General features: G+C 51.0%; 1 protein-coding gene across 3 annotated transcripts in view; it reads right to left on the reverse strand.

The window, feature by feature from the left end:
* The window catches only part of PEPD (peptidase D), a 123,699-nt gene that overhangs the window by 67,484 nt on the left and 35,600 nt on the right, over positions 1-20,615 (reverse strand). For 2 of the 3 annotated variants that reach the window (XM_007470951.1, XM_007470950.1), the window contains 3 exons: positions 15,576-15,620; positions 4,866-4,941; positions 3,909-3,955 (listed from right to left, as the gene is read on the reverse strand). In XM_007470951.1, the coding sequence (XP_007471013.1) occupies positions 3,909-3,955; positions 4,866-4,941; positions 15,576-15,620 (168 nt within the window). The remainder of the gene's footprint in view (positions 1-3,908; positions 3,956-4,865; positions 4,942-15,575; positions 15,621-20,615) is intronic. The other variant, XM_007470952.1, reaches the window with a different exon arrangement.

Here is a 20,615-nt window from a genome sequence, read left to right on the forward strand (position 1 = left end):
AAACAAAAAGATGAGGCTTAGAACTGGGTCTCCTGGCCAGCGGGCCTTGTCTGAGTCTGAGCGCCGTTGTGCCGGTGGTATGCCCGCCTCCCAGAAAATCAGCCCCAATCTCCCCACCCCCACCCCCAGGAGTCCCTGCCCTTCCTGCCCTGTGTCCCTCCGTAGGGCTGGAGCTGGCCATGCTCTCAGCAGAACGTCCAGAAGGTTCTAGGGATGCTCTTCTAAGCCAGGGGTCAGTGGCCTGCCCGGGAGTCGCTGCCCTGGACCTTCCTGGGCATCGGTCCAGCCTGTGTTAAGGAGGCCACACCTCCTGGGGAGCCCCCACCTGCTTTAGACATGATCTCATACTCCTACTTGGTTAAGAGAAGAATGCTGAAGTTCACAGCAGGAGAGAAGACAGGAAAAAGTAGCTCAGGACATTTTCTTCTGTCTCCTGCCCATACATCTAACCCGCCCACACGTATTTCCCGATACCAACTGTGGGGCAGACACTGCAGGTTAACGAGATGGGGCCTCCGAGAGAAAGTTCCCAGGCTCCAAGGACACAGGCCACAAAACAGCATCCCAGGCTACCTGGGCAGTGACATGCCTGTGGGGACAGAGAAAGTGATGTCGGCCCCCTCACCACTACAGATGCCCCCGGGCTCAGGCTGGCACTGGCAGTGGGTGGTGCCCTCCTCAAATCTGGCCAGGGACACCTCAATGTCCCGGGGAGGACCATCTTCCCACTGTCTCCAGGGGGTGACACCGTCTGCCTCCCAGGGTCACCCCTCCTACCTGCCCTTCGGGAACAGACTCTGTCTCTTATCCTCATCATCTCTGCCTCAGCTTTTAAAACTTCTCCCACACTCCACCCCAGGAACCCCCCTGCTCTCAGGTCTCAGGGACCCAGAGATCAGATGGCCCCCCTGCCGGGCCAAGGGTGTCAGGGTAGCCACTGCTTCCCCCCTGTACCCCCTACGGCCAGCCGCAGGGTGGGCATGACGCATGGCAGGTGCACAACAGGGCACACACCTGGCATGTTGAGCTGGATTAATGCCACTCAGCACCCTCAGGGCGGCTGCTTCTGGCCCAGAGCCTCAGGATCATTTCTCCGAGGGCCGCCCCTAGTCCACAGAGGAGGCAGCAGTGGGGCCAACCTGGGACGCAGGGTGGAGTGGGAGGCTCAGAAGTTTGTACACAAATGTAAGATCTCCCCGGAGCTCAGCTCAACAAGAGGGTCTCCTTCAAACAACAGCCAACCGCAATGTGTAGACCCTGAATCCCAACTCATACAAACCAGTTCTAAAAAGACAGTTTTAGACAACATGAACTAGACATTTATAACATTAAGGATTATTGTTAACTTACTTAGATGTGATAAGGCCACAGTGGGTACATGAAAAGGAAAACAATACCATCATCCACTGAGACACCCACTGACGTATTTACAGGTAAAATGACACAATGTCTGGGGTTTGGTTTTAAATACTCCAGTAAAACAAAATGAAACAGAAAACCCTGATGGGGACTTAGACGTTCATTATACTCGTCGACGTGCGGGTGGGGGGGTATTTGAAATCTGTCATTAAAAGAAAAAAAAAGACCTCTATTACCTTGGGTTGGGAAGTAGGGTGCTGGGGGGAGGTATGCTGAGTGACCAGCGCCTGACCCAGAACTCACACCCAGCTTGATCTGGCTCTGGGACACCGAGGATGGCTCAGGCCGCTGCCAGGAGCCACCTTCAGAGCTGGACTCCCCGCAGTTTAGGGCACAATGCAGCAGTCAGCGTGGCTCCACACTGGAGCGAGTCCTGCTCCAATTTCTGGGTCATTTTATTTGAAGCATCAGCTGTGGGTCACTATGGGCCAATTCAGCTGGGAACAGGTTTCTGGGCCAGTGCCAATCTGAGGGACTCACTGCCCAGCCCACCTCCCTGGCAGCCCCGCAGAACTCCTCCCGTCACAGGTGGGGGGTGGGGGCAAGGACCCGGGAATCCCAGAGCACGGAGGCAAGAGCTAGAGGGCTCCGCCCCTTCCCCCGTCCTCCTTGGGCTGGCCTGACTAGCTGGGTCCTTGATGACTCATTTGTTCCATGCCCTCTCCTGGGCAGGCACAGCAGCAGGGCCTCCGAGGCCATGTTAACCTCTTCCCTCCCAGGGTAAGGGGAAAGAAATATAGAGGCTCCCTGTTCAGGGCTCCTTTAAGGGTTATTAGACTTTGAGAAAAGCTGCCGACCCCCAAGCCACGTGATGGTGATCATAAATGCCCACGGTGCCCACTGCCGACTCTGCCTGTATCTCGCCCTCACTCTGCACTGCTAAGGTGTGGAGGCAGAGCGGGCCCTGAGGGTACCTAGGGTGGACATGGGCCCTGCAAGGTGGGGAAGGGGCAGCGGCACCAAGCTCTTACAGGCAGGAAAGGGCAGCCCAAGGTGGAGGGTACAAGGTAAAACACTTTTTCGTACTCACAACACTTCTGATAGCAAATATGTAGGTTTTCCACACTAAGCAATTCTTCATTTCTCTGTGGACACCTTCTGACACTAACTAACTGCCAGAGTTAGTGCAGACCCCACAGGTTAAGGGCTCACTCCCACGAAACTGCCCCCTCTTCAGGCACCAATCACAAGCCCAGGCCTCCTTTACCTCTGACCCATCGGCCTTAAATCAGGGGTTCCCACAAAACCTAGCCTTGGGTTTCATAATTTGCTAGAATGGCTCGCAAAAGTCAGGAGAGTGCTTTACTTACTGTTATCACTTTATTAGGAAGAATACAACTCAGGAAGAGCCGAATAAATGGAAGAGAGGCAGAGGGCAAGGTGTGGGGGAGGGGCGTGGAGCTTCCAAACCCTCTCCAGGGATGCCAGCCTCCCAGCACCTCCACGTGTTCACCAACCTAGACGCTTTCCAAACCCTTTGGTTTAGGGCTTATGCAAGTGCTATTACCTCCTTAGATACAGGATTGATTAAATCACTGGTCAGAACTCAATCTCCATCTCTAGTCCCTCTCTTCTCCCAGGAGGTCGGGGCCTCCGAGAGTCCCTCATCAGCATAAACTCAGGTGCGGCGGAAAAGGGCTTATTATAAAGAACAACAGATGCTCCTCTCTATCAGGGAATTTCAAAGGTTTTACAAGCTCCGTGCCAGGAACTGGGGGCAGAGACCAAATGCGCATTTCCTATTATGTCACAGGGGGAGAAATGGCAGCTTCAGTGTCTTCTCCCCACGGGGGCTCCCACACCGTGCAGTCACTGGTGACAGTCGGGAATGGGAGCTTCCTGCCCCCGGAGGTGGCCGGGAGGGGAGCCACTGGGGCAGTTTGGGTCTGACCCCAGGGCGTCTTCACGCTGTGGGCAGCAGCACGCTAACTGACCCCTGGGTCCTGGAGCGGGGCTGAAGAGCTGGCCAGGCACACCCAGCACAGCAGGGCAGCCCTGGGAAGGCCCCGGGTGGCAACAGGCTCCCTGCAGCCTAACTGGAGCTGCAGGATGATGGAGCTCCCCAGAACGCTTTATGAGCCACTTAACCAACCCACAACCCGGTCAGTCGTCCAAGCACAGCAGACATAATGGCAGTGTTTACACATAAAAATGGCAAGCTGTTTTACTAGCGGCTTTCAGAGTCACAATGGCAGCTATTTGGTAGTTTCCTGCAAATTGCAGCAACAAAGTCCCAGAGTGGAATGATGGGGCACTAAACTACCCTGAAAAGTAATCAAAGACCATTACCATCCAACACTCTGCCAAGAGCCAGGGAGGTGGCCACGGTCGGAAGAAAAATCCTCTTTGCCCATGACGCCGAAGCCCTACTCCTAATCCCCGCTCAACCTGTGTGCCAGCCTGCCGCGTCTCATCTGTTACTTGCTCAGCGAACGTAAATTACTGTTTTTTACATTTTAATCTTTACCCAGAGAAACACAGCAGCTTACCTTTCCATCTCATATTCTTTCATTCCCACTTTTACAGCCTTCATTACCTGGAGGATGGATATTAAACAAAGACATTTGTATTAAGGAGATGGGTAACACCACCTTATAAATAATGTATAGCATTTTTTCAAAAGAATCTCTTCTTTAAAAAAAAAAAAAAGAAGAATGATATGTGCACACAGTGGTGCAGAAATGTGACAAATTAGAACTTTTTTAAAGCTCCGAAGTCATACAGTTTATTTAAACCACTCTGGAGCACTTCTGTTCAGAAGTCGATAAACACCTTGGGAGGCAAGTGAGGATTTAGCCAAGTCGTGTTTGGTGAATACTTCATGCTCAGAAGCCTAGGACAACTAGCCTAAGAGGTTTCCTCCCTTATAAAACACAGAGAAAATGAACTCGGAGAAGAGACTGTGTTGCCCCCAATGACCCCCATCTGTCTTCTGACACAACACTGCAATGTCAGTAAGCAGGTACTGGGCTATCCCAGTGGCCTGGACCCATTTCACAAAATAAACTTCCTTATTTGCTTCTGCTCCTCAGGTAAAGTGGGAAGGTTTGGGAAAGAACCAGGTGAGGGTGTTTTCAAAAAATGGGTGATAGTAATAAACGTGCTTGAAACTTGGTTAAGGACCACAGATTCTTTCAAAGGAACTGGGACTGCCAGAATGCGAGGAGGGAAAGCTCTACTGTCCTGGAAGTCGGGACTTCTTGCTGGGAAGTTCCCTGAGGGTGGGTACCTTAAGGTGAGGACAGGCCCTCCCTGCCCTGTCCCCACTGGGGAACAGTAAACAGCCAGTACGTATCTTGGGTCTGCAGTGACACTTCCTGCCTGCTGGGGACCAGCGCCCCCACAAGACCGTCCACCTCGACACCGCCTTCTTGCCCCACACAGAGCAAGGCTGCTTCCCCAGCCCACCCAGAACGGCAGGTCCAGTGAGCCAGCACCCAGCTTACCTCCCGGTGGGCCTCGCTGGAAATTTTATTGGTGTAGCGCAAAACCTCCAGCTCCATGTCTGTCTTGAAGACCCGGCTGCGGAAAGGAAAAAAACGAAGCAGCAAGTCAGCGACTTCCAGCAGGAGCTGGCAGACCCCTCCAGGGAAACCTCCACACCCTGCACAGCCTGGGAAGGAGCCTAGGGCTGCAGATGGGCCGCCTGGGCATAGGATGGGGGCAGGATGGGCCACCAAGCCCCATGAGTGATGAGCTACACCAAGCATGGCCCATCCCAACCCAACGCCAGCCTCAGGAGCGCAGGCTGTTTCCAGTTACAAGATCGGGAAGCCGCTGTGGGTGGCAGAAACCCAGATTCTGTAGCCGGACACACGGTGCCTCACTGAGACTCAGTTTCCTCATCCATTAAATGGGGATACAATCTACATGGCAAGGCTGTTGGACCTCAGTCTTAAGTGTGCTGACTCCCAGGGCTCTGCCCAGATGGCTGAAGAGTTCTCCCACTTCCCCCCACCACACCTACCTGTCCAGGCAGCCTTGGAAAACCTTGTGACTCAGGCCCCCTGCGTGAGATAGGGTCAAGCTGGGAATGGGGACGGGGCGGTGCAACCAACAGACCCTGCCGTCCTTTCAAGGCTCAGCTGTACCTCCTGCCAGCTGGACTCCAGGGGGGTACTGGGGTCCTCACAATAAGCTCATGTTAATTTGCCCCAGATTGGCTAGGTTTCTGGTCCTTGCAATCAATCTCAACCCCAAGTAAGCCTCCCGTAGAGAAGCTCAATAAAGATTCTTTTTCTCCTTCTACCCATTTCAAATAAGCACCTCCAGCTCACGGCATTTAAGTGGCAGTGGGCCCAGTCCTTAAGCGCATGGAGTCCTCAATGCACCTCTCATGGCTGACGCTGCTCCCTTTATGAAGGTGACCTGCCTTCACCAAAGCCCCCTCAAGATCGGCAAAGCGGAGTGTCATGATGGCAGATTAGCGCCTGCCCCTCCGTCCACAGCGCACCCCTCGTCCAGCCACTGTCCACCTCTGAGGCCTGACGGTCCTGAGCCAGCCTCAGCCGAGACGTCTGAGGATGGCAGGGAAGGCGCTGCCACCTGCACCAGAGGCAGCTACCGACGTGCGCTGTCTCCACGATGCCCATGTAGGACAGCCAGCCATTCGTTGCTGGGAGGGGAGGAAGGCATCGTACAGCACAGGGACACCTTCCAGGGGATGTAGGAAAGACAAACCCCCAACCCACTGAGCCTTTCTCCAGATGAACATGCCTTCTTTTTTCTGGGGCAGACCCTGAAGCCTAAGTTTGCTCTTTACCATCACAAAGGTTCTCTGGCTCCACCTCAGGGCGCTGGGAGCAGTTCTACCCGCAGGAACAGAAAGCTGGTTCCCGCGCCCCAGAGGGTGTGGTCCAAATCCACCCACAGATAACCTAGCGGCCCCTGATGCTTCCTTCCTGCCCTGCTCGGCACCAGCCCAAGGATCTGTGAGCTGGGAGCGGGTCTCTCTATTCTCCGACGCGGTGACGGTGACGACCAGAGTGACAACACAGGTGGGAACCAGGCCCAGGCTACAACCGCCTCTGACCCCCTGCCTCTCTCTTCAGCCTAGAGCCCTGCTCCAGCCCTCTAGCCACCACTCCGGCCAACACTTTAGACCCCCTAGGACTTGTGCCCTTCGATCCACACAGGCTCGGCCGAACGCCCGCAAGGGATGAACCAAAGCCCAGGCCTGTGTGCGCAAGACACGAGGGCTGAGGGGGGAAAGCACTCAGCTGGGCAGACGGCACAGCAAGCTGCCACCTGCCTCCACACACCCCAGCTCTGCCGGGAGTCACAGGGGGAGCACGCAGGCTCCTCTCAACGTCCTCCACCTCGGGGCCCTCCCAGGGCTCCCTGTCACATGAATGAACTCATCCCCTACTTCCTGCAGAACACAAGCCAGCAGGTGGGCGTGCTCTCACCTCTTCTCCAAACTCCCAAGCCTTCCCCACCCCCATCCTCCCCTCTCTCCCCGCCTACAGGGGAAGGGGTGCCCTCTCGTCAGCCCCCCAACACACACACATGGGCTCAGACCCCAGCCCCCAAGTGCCTCTGTGCACCTGCCGCTCTTACTGGAAGCTCCATGACCACTCCCCTACAGGGGAAGGGGTGCCCTCTCGTCAGCCCCCCAACACACACACATGGGCTCAGACCCCAGCCCCCAAGTGCCTCTGTGCACCTGCCGCTCTTACTGGAAGCTCCATGACCACTCACCTCCCCGTCCAGCCAAGCTTCCCGCCCCCCACCCAGCCACGTTTCCGGACAGCACCCTGACAGTCCTTGCCTCCGGAGAGGGAGAGCAGCTTTGACGAACCTCCTCCCCATCTTCTCACCAACCCTCTCCCCTCCCCTTCTCCCTTCAGCCCCTGCCACTCTGCCAGCACTGCCTCACCAACATGCAGGATAACATCCCCAGGGTGCCAAACCCAGAGGCACTCCGTGACCTCCCGCGACACCTGCCTCTGCTGGCACGTGATTGGCTGCTTCCCTCCCCCAGCTCTGACAGGCCCTCCCCTCCCTGCCCCCCAGCCTCGCCGCTGCACCTGCCCCCAAAGCCCCAGCTCCGGCACAGGCCTCTCAGCTGCCTTCCACCTGCAGGACCACCCCAGGCACCTCCAGGTCAGCAGGACAGAGACTCCCAGCCTTCTGCAGGCTCCCATCTCCAGCCACACCTCCCCACCTCCCACTGCTTAACGCAGACAGCTGGGCACCTCCCTCTCATCCGTCCATCACTCCCACATCCAACCGACGAACACAGGTGGCAATTCCACCTCCACAACCTCTCACTCCTCCCCTTTCTCTCTCTCCGTCCAGACCCCACTCTCTCCAGCCTGGACAACCTCTCCTGGCTCTTCTGGCCTCCAGCCCTGTCTGCTCCCCAACCACAGCTGTGGATCTTCGGGCAATGCAAATCAGACCAGGCTTTCCCTGGCTTCAAACCCTTAGTAGCCTCTAGATGTCATCCAGATGAAGTTAAAACTCTATCCAGGGACCTGGAGGCTCTCTAGGCCACACCCTCCCTGTCTCCACCACTTACCCGCTTACCCCCTCACCCCCGACAGAGACTCCTCTGCCTGGAACCGGCTCCTGCACATTCATCCTCTAGCTCCTTTCTCAGAAAGCGGGGAGGGGCTCCCTCCAGCCCCCTACCAGGCTAAATCCCTCCCTCTATTCCCTGGGCAGTCTATGTGAATCCTCAGTAAGCTATCACGCTTGTAATTTCCTTTTCATTTAAGTCTCCCCGTAAAAGCCCATAGCCCTGGAGGGCAGGGTCCCAGGGCTAGAACAGTGCCTGGCCCAGAGCAGACACACTGTAACTACGGGTTACGAACATACCTGGGCATTGCAGCAAAGCTGGAAAACACCTTACTTCCAACCAGGAGAGAGAATGGTTCATCTCAAAAAGAAAACGAGGCCTCCTCCACCCGCCCTCCCTGGGCTGTTCACCAGGTCATCGTGGGATGTCGCACAGCCTGGCAGGCCCCGGTCAGGACAGGGCATGGGGAACAGCCTCCCCAGGCCTCAGCAGTCCAAACTGCCACCACCACTGCCTCACCCCCAGCCACAAAGGCAGGAAGAGGCAGCCCCAGCCTCAGAAGCCCACTCCACAGGCTCTCCACTTGCCTCCTCCCTGCCCCGTAGGCACCCTCAGTCTTGAAAAGAGCCAGGAAAAAGACTCCATCAGGGCTTCCCGGGTGGCGCAGTGGTTGAGAGTCCGCCTGCCGATGCAGGGGACACGGGTTCGCGCCCCAGTCCAGGAAGATCCCACGTGCCGCGGAGCGGCTGGGCCCGTGAGCCATGGCCGCTGGGCCTGCGCGTCCGGAGTTTGTGCTCCGCGGCGGCAGAGGCCACAACGGTGAGAGGCCCGCGTACCGCAAAAAAGACTCCATAAGCCCAAGGAGAGAGGATTCTTGGATCCCAGACCATGCTCCCTGCCTATCAGAGACAACACGCATGTTGAGCCACCGAGGCCCAGAGTCCTGCTTTCTTTCCTAATTTCACTTTGGAGAAGATGACAAACTAGGCCGCTAGCTGGTTGCCTCAGGACTTATTTTTTTAGTCATGTTAAAAAAAAAATGAAAGAAAAAATCAAACTGAACCAGGGCAAAGGCAGCTCTCCAGTGAAGCCGGCCTGGCTGAGCACTGGCCTGGCCCAGTTGAATCCAAGCCTTAAGGGCCCTGAAAGTAAAGGCTGCTGTGTGCCGGCTCACCTAACCGTCCACAGGGCACTCTGGGGCTGAAGTCTCGCCCCGGTGCCGGGCGTCCCCGCCTGGCCCCATGATCTCCACGACACAAGCACCAGAAACTGTTTTTAAGATCACGGCAGAAAACAGTAAGACTTTCCAGCATTCTGCACAGTTTCTCCTCATCTGCAGGAAGAATTCACCGCCCTGAATCTGAGGAGGCTATTTCCTTTACTCCCGAGCACAAAAAGGCAAAGTAGGGGGATTCTGCTGTGGTGCGGCCTCTGTAGGCCCAGTCACCTTGGAGTGAGGGATTCTGAGTGTCACACTCAGCCCCCGCCTTGTCCAGCCCAAGGACATGTGGGGTGGTGGTTAGAGACACCATCTGCAAGGCTTCTATCCCCAGGGGAGGACGAAGGTCACCTCCTCCAGGAAGCATCAGAGGACCAAGGCTCAGGACAGGACAGCACTGATGCCACTTAAGACATCTGCGCAAGATTCCCCTGGTGGTGCAATGGTTAAGAATCCACCTGCCAACGCAGGGGACACAGGTTCGAGCCCTCGTCCGGGAAGCAGCTAAGCCCACGAGCCACAACTACTGGGCCCACATGCCACAATTACTGAAGCCTGCCCGCCTAGAGCCCATGCTCCGCAACAAGAGAAGCAACCACAGTGAGAAGCCCCTGCACTGCAACGAAGAGTAGCCTCTGCTCGCCACAATTAGAGAAAGCCCGTGCACAGCAACAAAGATCCAAAACAGCCAAAAATAAAAAGTAATTAATTAATTAATTAATTTTAAAAAAAGACATCTGGGCAGAAGGCAACTCAGGCTCTTCCGGCAGCAAGAGGAGGTGCCTGACGTGTGCAGGAGATGAAGGCACTCAGGCAGGGTCCCCAGCTCGTGGCCAGGCCTGTGAGCATCACCACATCAAGGGGGCTGCTCAGGGAGAAAGGCAGCACCACGGGCAGGGGGCGGGGGTGAAGTCCCCTGCTACTGGCCTGAAATGACAAAGACTGGACCAAGCTGAGATTCATGTGTGCAGTCTTTTTCTTCCTTAAATATTCACAGGTCACAAAACTGCCTCTGGGCATTAAATGAAGGATTAAGACATCAATTAAGTGAGGTCTGAATGCACCACTGATTAAAGTAGTAGCAAGACAGGATGAAGTATTTCCAGAATCAGGCTCTAAGCATCAAAGAGCCACAGTGTTGCACAAAACCCATTTGAAGCGACAGGAATTCCATCTCTCCCGGAGACGAATGTGCAGGGGCTTCTGTGGGAGAGGAGTGCGGGAATTCCATACCGCATGACCCCCATGGCCATTCCTTCCCTACCCTGTGAGCCAGGGATTCAAAGGGTAAAATCCCAGCACAACAGGAGGGACAGAAAGGAAAGAGCTGGTTGGAATTACATATCCTCAGGAGGCTCAATCCATAAGTCGTCTCAGAGAAGCCAGAGCCAGGAAGAAAACAGTGGTTCAGCCCGTGGTAAGCTGAGTGTGCCTGAGACCTGACCGGGGCCAGGCAGTCGTGAGCCACGTGCAGGGAGAGCTGGGACCAGGGTCTGACTGTTCCCACATCCTGGGTCCAGCCTCCCGGTGCACAGTAAGCCAGGTTCTCCCCACTACTCTCAGGTCCCCACTTTCCACTTGGCTTTCTCGTTGACTTAGGGTTAAATGCCTATTCACCGGGAGACAAAGACAGCAAGCCTACTGGCATACTTTTCATATACACATCAAGAATCTTAGTCATCATCTAGGTGCCTTTTCTAATTTGGAACACATTACCCAGGATGCAGGATCCTGGTGCGTGTCTGCTCCAAACCATCCACCCCTCACCATCTCCCGTGCACAGAAAGGTAGGGGAATAGAAATAGACAGCTTACCTCGCTGCCTGATGAATACACGCAGGCCACCTCCGCTCCCTGTAATTAACAGCTCTAACACTGGCATGACACCGACTCAAGTTAACACGCCCTCACTTAAAACGCGAGAAGGCGCGTGGCAATGGCTGACATGCTTGCTTTTCTGTGACGCTTCCAGAGGCGCTTAACTGAAATCCACGGTGCCGAGCTATTAGACAGCACAGAAGTATCTCCTTTTATTTCCTACCCCACCTTCAGATCAATTTAATCATCTGCTGAACAGAATGCAGAACCGCAGACTAAATTATGGAAGTGAGAGACGCCTGCTCTTATTAAGTTTCAACTTTTGACCTCCACGTTCAAACTGCAATACGTAGCACAAGGAAAGAAATGATCAGCTATGATCTCATGTTTGTGGGGAAGAAGAATATGATTATAGAGGAATTTACAGGAAATCAAAAAGGTACTGCTTGAGGGCTTCCCTGGTGGCGCAGTGGTTGAGAGTCCGCCTGCCGATGCAGGGGACACGGGTTCTTGCCCCGGTCCGGGAAGATCCCACATGCTGCTGAGCGGCTGGGCCCGTGAGCCATGGCCGCTGAGCCTGCGCGTCCGGAGCCTGTGCTCCGCAACGGGAGAGGCCACAACAGTGAGAGGCCCGCGTACCGCAAAAAAAACAAAACAAAAAAACAAAACAAAACAAAAAAAAGGTACTGCTTGAGAGAATGGAAAACAATAAAGCAGTCACCGAAAGGAAATGAATGACACCCAAACACAAATGAGAAGTGAAGCTTCCCCTGTGCTGGGAGAGGCTGCCTGTTGCCTCCTAATCAGACAGGCTCTGGGAAGGATCCCAAATCCCCAGCTCAGCCGCTACCTGGGAGCTGGGGTACATGTGGGTGGCAGGGTGCCGTGCTGGGGGAGGCTTAGCTGCACGTCCCCAGGCCCTCCACCCCACCACAGCCTGGCCTCCACAAGATCTTTTCTGTGGGTTCTGAGCAGGTCGGATGGCCAAGAATGAACCGAGAGAGAGGCTGACACGCAGGCAGCACCCCCCACTCCTCAGGGTACTCCTCAGAGCCACATGGGGCAGCAGCAGAGCCTGGAACCATTGGCCTGGACTCAGCTCCTGGCTTTTTCTTGGTCAAATCACTTTCCTGTGCCTCCGTTTGCTCACCTGTAGCATGGGGATAATCAGAGTCCTACCTTATAACAGAGTCCTATATGTAGAGTCCTACCTTATACTCTGCAGGTGTGGAAACTGAGGCTTGGTGTTATACACAGAACACTGTGTTCCCCCCAAATTCATAGGTTGAAACCTATCCCCAGCGTGATAGTATCTGGAGGTAGGATCTTTGAGGGGTGCTTAGGTCATGAGGGTGGAACCCTCACGAATGGGATTGGTACCCTTATAAAAGAGACCCTAGAGAACTCCTTCACCCCTTCTGCCATTTGAGGACACAGAAAGAAGACGGCCGTCTATGAACCAGAAAGTGGGTCCTCACCTTGGCCTTGGACCTCCCAGTCTCCAGAACTGTGAGAAATGAATTTCTGTTGCTCATAAGCCACCCGGTCTATAGTAATTGTTAGGCAGCATGAATCTTCAAGTCCATGCTGTGAGTTAGGCATTACTACATCCCCATTTTACAGATGAAGAAGGTGAGGCCCAGAGAAGTTAAGTGACTTCTTGAGGTGGGTGGGCTGGGGTGAGAATTTGGATATGCCCAACTGGATAGTTTTTCCATTATCCCAGGTAACTTCTCTCCACGGGCCGAGAGGGGGGCGTTGGAAAAAGCATCCAGGACAGGGGCCCAAAGATACATCAATGAGCCATAATTTAACACCATGGAAACCCAGTCTCTCCTGTAAATGAGGGGCCTGCCCACCATTCCACCCAGAATCCTTCCTTCAGTTACCAGAGGAGGGCGATGACGGTGACTCACATGGCTCCCACCGAGAATGACCACAGTCACTACAGAGGCCAGAACGCACACTGCTAAAACACACCCCTGAGGCAGTAAGGACAACGTGACATTTCTAAAATAGTTCTACTGCCATCAAATGCCAAATAAGTCCTTTCTGCTGCTGGCTTTAATAAAACTGGGAATTATCTTATGAACGCAGAATCTACCCCAGAGCCTTGGAAATGTCACCAGAATTAAAGCATGCTCGTTCCAAAGTGACGAACTAATGACTTGTCCCTCAGGAGATGCTGGGGTGCACAACCCAGCCCTGGTCTCCAAAGCACTCAGAATGTAAGCGGCCACAAGGGATGCCACATCTGGGACATAGGTGGACGCGGTCCCTGAGTATCCAGGGTTTATTCTTCTGCCAACTGGGGGCTACGGAAGGGCCAGGCATTTGTTACTTCATCAAAACAAGAAGAGGTGGCTGTGAACTGGAAGGACACAAGCCCCCATGCTCACAGAGTGTGCGGCCAGGATGGGCACCGGACCAGGGCTGCTGACAGAGCTGCTGGCCCGCCCACCCTCCAGCTCTCGCAAGGGTCAGTATCGATGCCTGTTGACAGCCCTCAGATCTTTGCCTCTGGCCCAGCCTCTCTCCCGCCAGCACCTGCCTCAAACTCAACACACCACAAACAAGTCCCTCACCTGTCAAAGCACCTGCCCCATCTTGGTGACATACCACCCAGCTGTTCAGGACAAAACCCCAGAGTCACATTCAACTCCACCCTTCACTCAGGCGTCAAGGCCGGTTCCTCACAGGAGCATTCCCCTTGACTGACCCTTACTCTCAACTCTGTCACCTACCCCTCCACAGCCACCTGGACCCTGCAGCAGCCTCCTAACGGGCAGCCTGCTCCCACTCCTGCCCCACAGCTTTAAAAAAACGCTAACCTGGGCTTCCTTGGTGGCTCAGTGGTTAAGAATCTGCCTGCCAATGCAGGCGACACGGGTTCGAGCACTGGCCCTGGAAGATCCCACATGCCGCGGAGCAACTAAGCCCATGCGCCACAACTACTGAACTCACATGCCACAACTAGTGAAGCCCATGAGCCTAGAGCCCATGCTCCACAACAAGAGAAGCCACAACAATGAGAAGTCCATGCACCACAACGAAGAGTAGCCCCCGCTTTCCACAACTAGAGAAAGCCTGTACTCAGCAACAAAGCCAAAATTTTTTTAAAAACAAATGAAAAAAAAAAAAAAAGCAAACCTGATCCTACCATTCTCCTGCCCAAATCCTTGAAGGTTTCCCCTGGCTCCCATTTCTCTCAAGACAAAGTCCAGGCAGACACCACGGCCCACCCGGCCCCTGCCCGTCTCTCTAACCAACCTCAGGGGCCACTTCCGCAATGTGCAGCTCTAGGCTGGCCACACAAAGCCACCAACCTTTCTTGTCTCCAACCTTTGAACAAGTGGCCCCTTGGCCTGGATCACGCTCTCCTTTTCCCCACTCTGCGCTTCCCCCAAACTCAACGGCTGACTCATCCTCGTCCTCAGGCCACAGTGTTCCCAACTGCTTCAAGACTAGGTGAGCAAGGTCTCCCAACTAGACAGGGAACCTGACCCATGGCCTTAGGATCAGATGTGAGGAGTCCACACGCCTCCCAGTCAGGGGACGATACAGCCAAAGCCCTACCTCTCCTCTCTCCTACATTCAGAATAAGTGCAGCCATACAACAAATAAAACACGTTTTAGTGCTATAAAAGAGCAACTCGAGGACTTCCCTGGTGGTGGTTAACCACTGGTGCAGTGATTAAGAATCCGCCTGCCAATGCAGGGGACATGGGTTCGAGCCCTGGTCCGGGAAGATCCCACATGCTGTGGAGCAACTAAGCCCGTGCACCACAACTACTGAGCCTGAGCTCTAGAGCCCGCGAGCCATAACTACTGAAGCCTGCGCACCTAGAGCCTGTGCTCTGCAATAAGAGAAGCCACCACAATGAGGAGCCCGCACACCGCAACGAAGAGTAGCCCCCACTCGCCACAACTAGAGAAAGCCCGTGTGCAGCAACAAAGACCCAACACAGACAAAAATAAATCAATAAAATAAATAAATCAATAAAATAAATAAATAAATAAGTTAAAAAATCCCAAACAACTCGATGTCTTAGGAAGAAAACTGGCAGCACATCAGTGGAGGGGCTCTTCGAGGGCCCAGAGAGGCGATGCCCAACTGAAGGCACCTCGCCCTGCTGCGAACCAGCAGAAAACACACTGCAGGTAGGGCTATCAGTACCAGCAAAAAAAGAGAGCAGGCAACATAAGACACGTAAAAAGGATGCCAACTAGTCAAGACATATGTGTGACATGAGGAAAACATGTTTACCTTTCTGGTAATAGGATCATGTATGATGTTTATTTTTATTATTTTTCACTATCCACTTTAACTGAGCTATATACGTTTGGCTCATTTATGGTAAGACTTCTTTTAAAAACTCCTAAAGAAAAAGAGAAATTTAATTGACATTCGAGTGACGTGTGCCCTTTCGGAAAAACAGACCAACTGACAAACAAAAAATACAAAACAGGAGAGGCTGAGAGAAGAGTTCTAGGGACCAGCTTGTCTGAGGGGCTCTCTGAGATGGGGTGGGTGGGAACAGCAGGGTCTCTCACCTTCCTGGGCTGAGCTCAACAAACAGCCACAAGCCATACTCACCATTCCACAATCTCCGGATGAAGAATGGTGTTGTTGACATTGAACCTACAGAAAGGAAACAAGTCAAGTCCATTAGTTCAATGGTCTATCATCTCCCAGCAAGAAATACTTCATACAAGACATACCAAGAGAAAGCCTGACCAAGAGAACTTTAACTTCATGACTCCCTGGACAACAGTAGGGCTGCTGCTGCTCACGTCCTGCAGCAGACTTGGCAGTCCAGGCCATGTCCTCCAAGTGTAGTCAGTTGGAGAACAAACTGCTTGGCTGCAAAACGTCATCCTCCACCCTCGCTAGGCAGACAGCATAGCCTCTTCCATCAAGTATACCAACGTATACATAATAGGAGTCCCAGAAGAAAAGGAGAGAGAGAATGGAGCAGAAGAATATTTGAAAATATAATGGCCAAAAACTTTGCCGATTTAATGAAAAACATCAATGTAAACATCCATGAAGCTCAATGAACTCCAAGTGGGATAAACTCAAAAGAGATCCACACCCAGACACATAATCAAACTGTCAAAAGAAAACCTTAAAAGCAGTAAGAGAAAATAAATTCCTCACATGCAAAGGATCTTCAGTAAGATTAATGGCTGATTTCTCATCAGAAACTACAGAGGCCAGAAGGTAGAATATGGGATGACATATTCAAATTGCTAAAAGAAAACTATCTGTCAACGAAGATTCCATATCCAGCAAAGCTATGCTTCATAAATGAAAGAGAAATTAAAACAGTACCAGATAAACAAAAACTGAGAGAATTCATCACTATAAGACCTAGCTTACAAGAAATACTAAAAGGAATCTTTCAGACTACAGTGAAAGGAGTTTCTAGAGAGTAACTAGGATCCATATAAAGAGAAAAAGGGCACTGGTAAAGGTAATTACATAGGCAAGTACAGAAACAGTGTAAATGTATTCTTTGTTTGTAAGTCCTATCTGATTTAAAAGATAACTGCATAAAGCAATAATTATAAACCTGTGTAGGTCACTGCGAAACGTATAAAGATGCAATCTGTATGCAATAACAGCACAAAGGAAGGGAGCATAATTTTTGTGTACTATTGAAATCAACTGATATTAATGCGAACTAGATTATTACAAGTTTAAGATGTCATTTGTAATCCTCTGGGTAACCACTAAGAAAATAACTAAAATATACAGAAAATGAAATAAAAAAGGAATCAAAACTGTATACTGCAAAAAAGTCAATTAAACACAAAAGAAGGGAGTAATGGAGAAACTGAGGAACAAAAACAATATATGACACAGAAAACTAATAACAAAATGGCAGAAAAAAGGTCTTCCTTATCAGTAATTACTTTAGATGTAAATGGATTAAATTTTCCAATTAAAAGACAAGGATTGGCAGAATAGATGGATAAAAAAAGATTCAACCATATGCTCTAAAGAGACCCTTTAGGGCTTCCCTGGTGGCGCAGTGGTTGAGAGTCCGCCTGCCGATGCAGGAGACACGGGTTCGTGCCCCGGTCTGGGAAGATCCCACGTGCCGTGGAGCGGCTGGGCCCGTGAGCCATGGCCGCTGGGCCTGCATGTCCGGAGGCTGTGCTCCGCAACGGGAGAGGCCACAGCAGTGAGAGGCCCGCGTACCCCACCCCCCCAAAAAGAAAGAGAGACACTTTAGACTCAAAGACACAAGATGAAAGTGAAAGGATGGGAAAAGATATATTATGCAAACAGAAACCAATATATCCATAGACTGGAATATTTCTCAGCCATAAAAATGACCAAAGTACTGATTCATGCTACAACATGGATGAATTTTGAAAACACAGTTAGTGAATGAAGCCAGATATAAAAGGCCACATACTGCATGACTCCATTTATATCAAATGCTAAAGTAGGCAAATCCATAGACAGAAAATAGATTAGTGGTGGCCAAGGGAATGACTGCTAATGGGTACAGGTTTCTTCTTGGGTGATGAAAATATTCTAAAATTGATTGTGATGATGACTGCACAAATCTATAGACATACAAAAAGGCATTTTAGTTGTACAGTTTAAGTGGGTCAGTTGTATAAGGTACGTGAATTATATTCCGACAAAGCTGTTTTTAAAAACTTACTGAATTATACACATAATGAATTTTATTGTATATAAATTTTATTCTAATAAAATTGATTTATAAAAATTGACAGAAATGAGAAACATAAATCAGCAAGCATAGTTTCAGATTTTCACATACCTCTTCTGATGACAGAACAAGCAAACAGAGAAATCAGTAAAGTTGCAGAAGATACAAACAATACAATTAACCAACTTAATTTCATTGACATATACAGAACACTAGAGCCAACAACTGCAGACTACGTGCTCTCTTTAAGTATACATGAAACACGTATCATGAAACCACATCATATGTTGGAAGTTTCAACAAATTTCAAAGCGTTGAAATACAGAGAATATTCATTGATTACAGTAGAACTAAACTAGAAATCAGTAACAGAAAAATATAAAATCCAAAATTGTTTGGGAATTAAGCAATAAACTTCTAAATACCTACAGTTCAAAGAAGAGAAAATAATAAAATCAGAAAATAAAACCGTGAAATATCGTAACTGGTGAAATGCCGCTATAGCAGTGCTTAGAGGAAAATTTATAGCTCTAAATGTAGGCAGTAGAAAAGAACATTGAAAATCAATGATCTAAACTTCCGTCCTGGGACTTCCCTGGTGGCGCAGTGGTTAAGAATCCTCCTGCCAATGCAGGGGACACGGGTTCGACCCCTGGTCCAGGAAGAGCCCACATGCCACAGAGCTACTGGGCCCATGTGCCGCAACTACTGAAGCCTGTGTGACGCAACTACTGAGCCCGCATGCTGCAACTACTGAAGCCCACGCACCTAGAGCCCATGCTCTGCAACAAGAGAAGTCACCGCAATGAGAAGCCCATGCACCACAAGGAAGAGCAGGCCCCCGCTTGGCGCAAGTAGAGAAAGCCCACGTGCAGCAAGGAAGACCCAACGCAGTCAAATAAATAAATAAATAAATAAAAATAAACTTCCATCCCAGAAATATCTTTCTTCTTTCTCAATGAACTAGAGAAAGAACAAATAAAACCTAAAGGGATTAGAAAATTTTTAAAGCAAAAAAATCAATGAAATAAAAAGCAAACATACAATAGAGACAAATCTACAAAGCCAAAAGTTCTTTGATAAGATGAACATAACTGAAAAGGGAACCCAGGAGACAAAAGGATCAGGTTGGGGCACATCCCTGACACTTCTGTTATGCGTGACTCAGAGCTCAAGCTATCAGTGAGACAGCTAGGTAAGCGCAATGTGGCCCAGCACAATGTATGGACCTCAGCAGAGAAGCCCTGGGAAGCCTTCAATCCTCAGGATTCTGAGCCCTGCTCTATCTCAAGCCAGGATATCACACAGGGCATACAGGATTGTGACCCACCAGGAATCCTCCATGGCCTCACTGATGGGTGTTTGAAAACACCTATCTAATGCTGTGGTTGTGCAGCTGGTACCCCCACTTCTGGCTGAAGGAGGGACAAGGACAAGGAGAGGGAAGGAGGTAATAGCAGGCTGAAAGGATTCCAGATCTTCGAAGCTTTTGGGATCCCTAACTATAAAAATAAGACTACTTAATTCAAAGTCTACCAAAATGTTGTAGAATCAAGCCCTACTTGTGAAATATCAAAGAGATCACAGAGAGCCAACCTGGCTCAGAGTGAAGAACAGAGCAGGAGATGACATAAATAAAGACGGCAATATAGACTGTCTCCCATTCTGCCAAATATCGCTTTGACGCTAGGAAAAGCGATGGCCTATCTCCTCAAAAGCCAAACACGCCAGTAAAATCTCACGTTACAAAACATACGTACATATACACACATGCACACACACACACAAACAGCAAGGTGACCAGGCACAAAGACATAGATGCAAACACACAGACACACACACAGACAGGCATATGCTTAGAAAAGAGGCGCAGGCAGACACACACAGATGTATATTCATGGACACAGGCAAATACATGCACACACACACACAAAGGCATAAACTTGGACTAACACACAAAGATCCACACCCAAATATACACACAAACAGAAACACACAGACTCACACAAATGCACACTCAGACACAAAAACATTCAGACAGACAAACACCCTCAGACACACACATAAGAGTCCAAAAGACATTCACTGCAACGTCAGTGGTTTAACTCAGGTGATGGAATTTGAACATTCCTTGCTTTCACCTCTGTGCTAATTAGAGCTTTCTATACCGAGCATGTAATAATTGTGTAAAAACAACAACAAAGTCCACCAGAGCCCATGAAGGTGGGGAATGTCCTGGAAGCAGAGGGTACCTCCCTGGTGGGCTCTAGCTGTGGGCTGGGTGATGGATAGTGAGTAGTGTGAGCCCAGCCAGCCCTGCTCCAGCCCCTGGGCTCCTCGCTGCAGTTTCTAACGGGAAGATGGAGAACAGGTCCCAGAAGGCCCCCCACTCCACCCACACTGGGGGCTGGGGCGGGTTCTCGTCTCTTCAGGAGACTCGGAGATTCCATGAGCCATAATCAGAACCTCAATCCTAATTGTTAACTTGATACATAAGTTAACAGTAACCAGAAAGCCACTGGTCCCCACACCACAGACTGGCATTTTATTGTAACTATTGAGTTTTAATAATGTCCCTCTATTTCTTGGGTTTGAAAATTCACATCCCTGAACATTAATATTCCTGCATTAATAACCCCCAAATTCAGCAATTTCATACTTAACTGCTTATTTAAATGGAATTAATTTGTAACCAATCATCGTCAAATATGCAAGGCAATTTAAGTAAATGCCAGAAGATAAGAAATATGCTTATCCTGAATAACCAGCTAATGTAAAACATCGACCATATTTCTCCGTCAGACAACGGCGTGAAACAGAGCGCTCTCTACTCGCTGCCCCCACCCAGGGCTCCTGGGCAGTCTGCCTGCCTTGGAGGGAACTGTCTCAGGCCAAGACGGTGGCCCATAGCACCTGGCCCCCCACAGATAAATCTCTTTCCCTTC

This window comes from Lipotes vexillifer, unplaced genomic scaffold, assembly GCF_000442215.2.
Source record: "Lipotes vexillifer unplaced genomic scaffold, Lipotes_vexillifer_v1.1 scaffold182, whole genome shotgun sequence".
In the NCBI taxonomy this organism is placed as follows: Eukaryota; Metazoa; Chordata; class Mammalia; order Artiodactyla; family Lipotidae; genus Lipotes; species Lipotes vexillifer.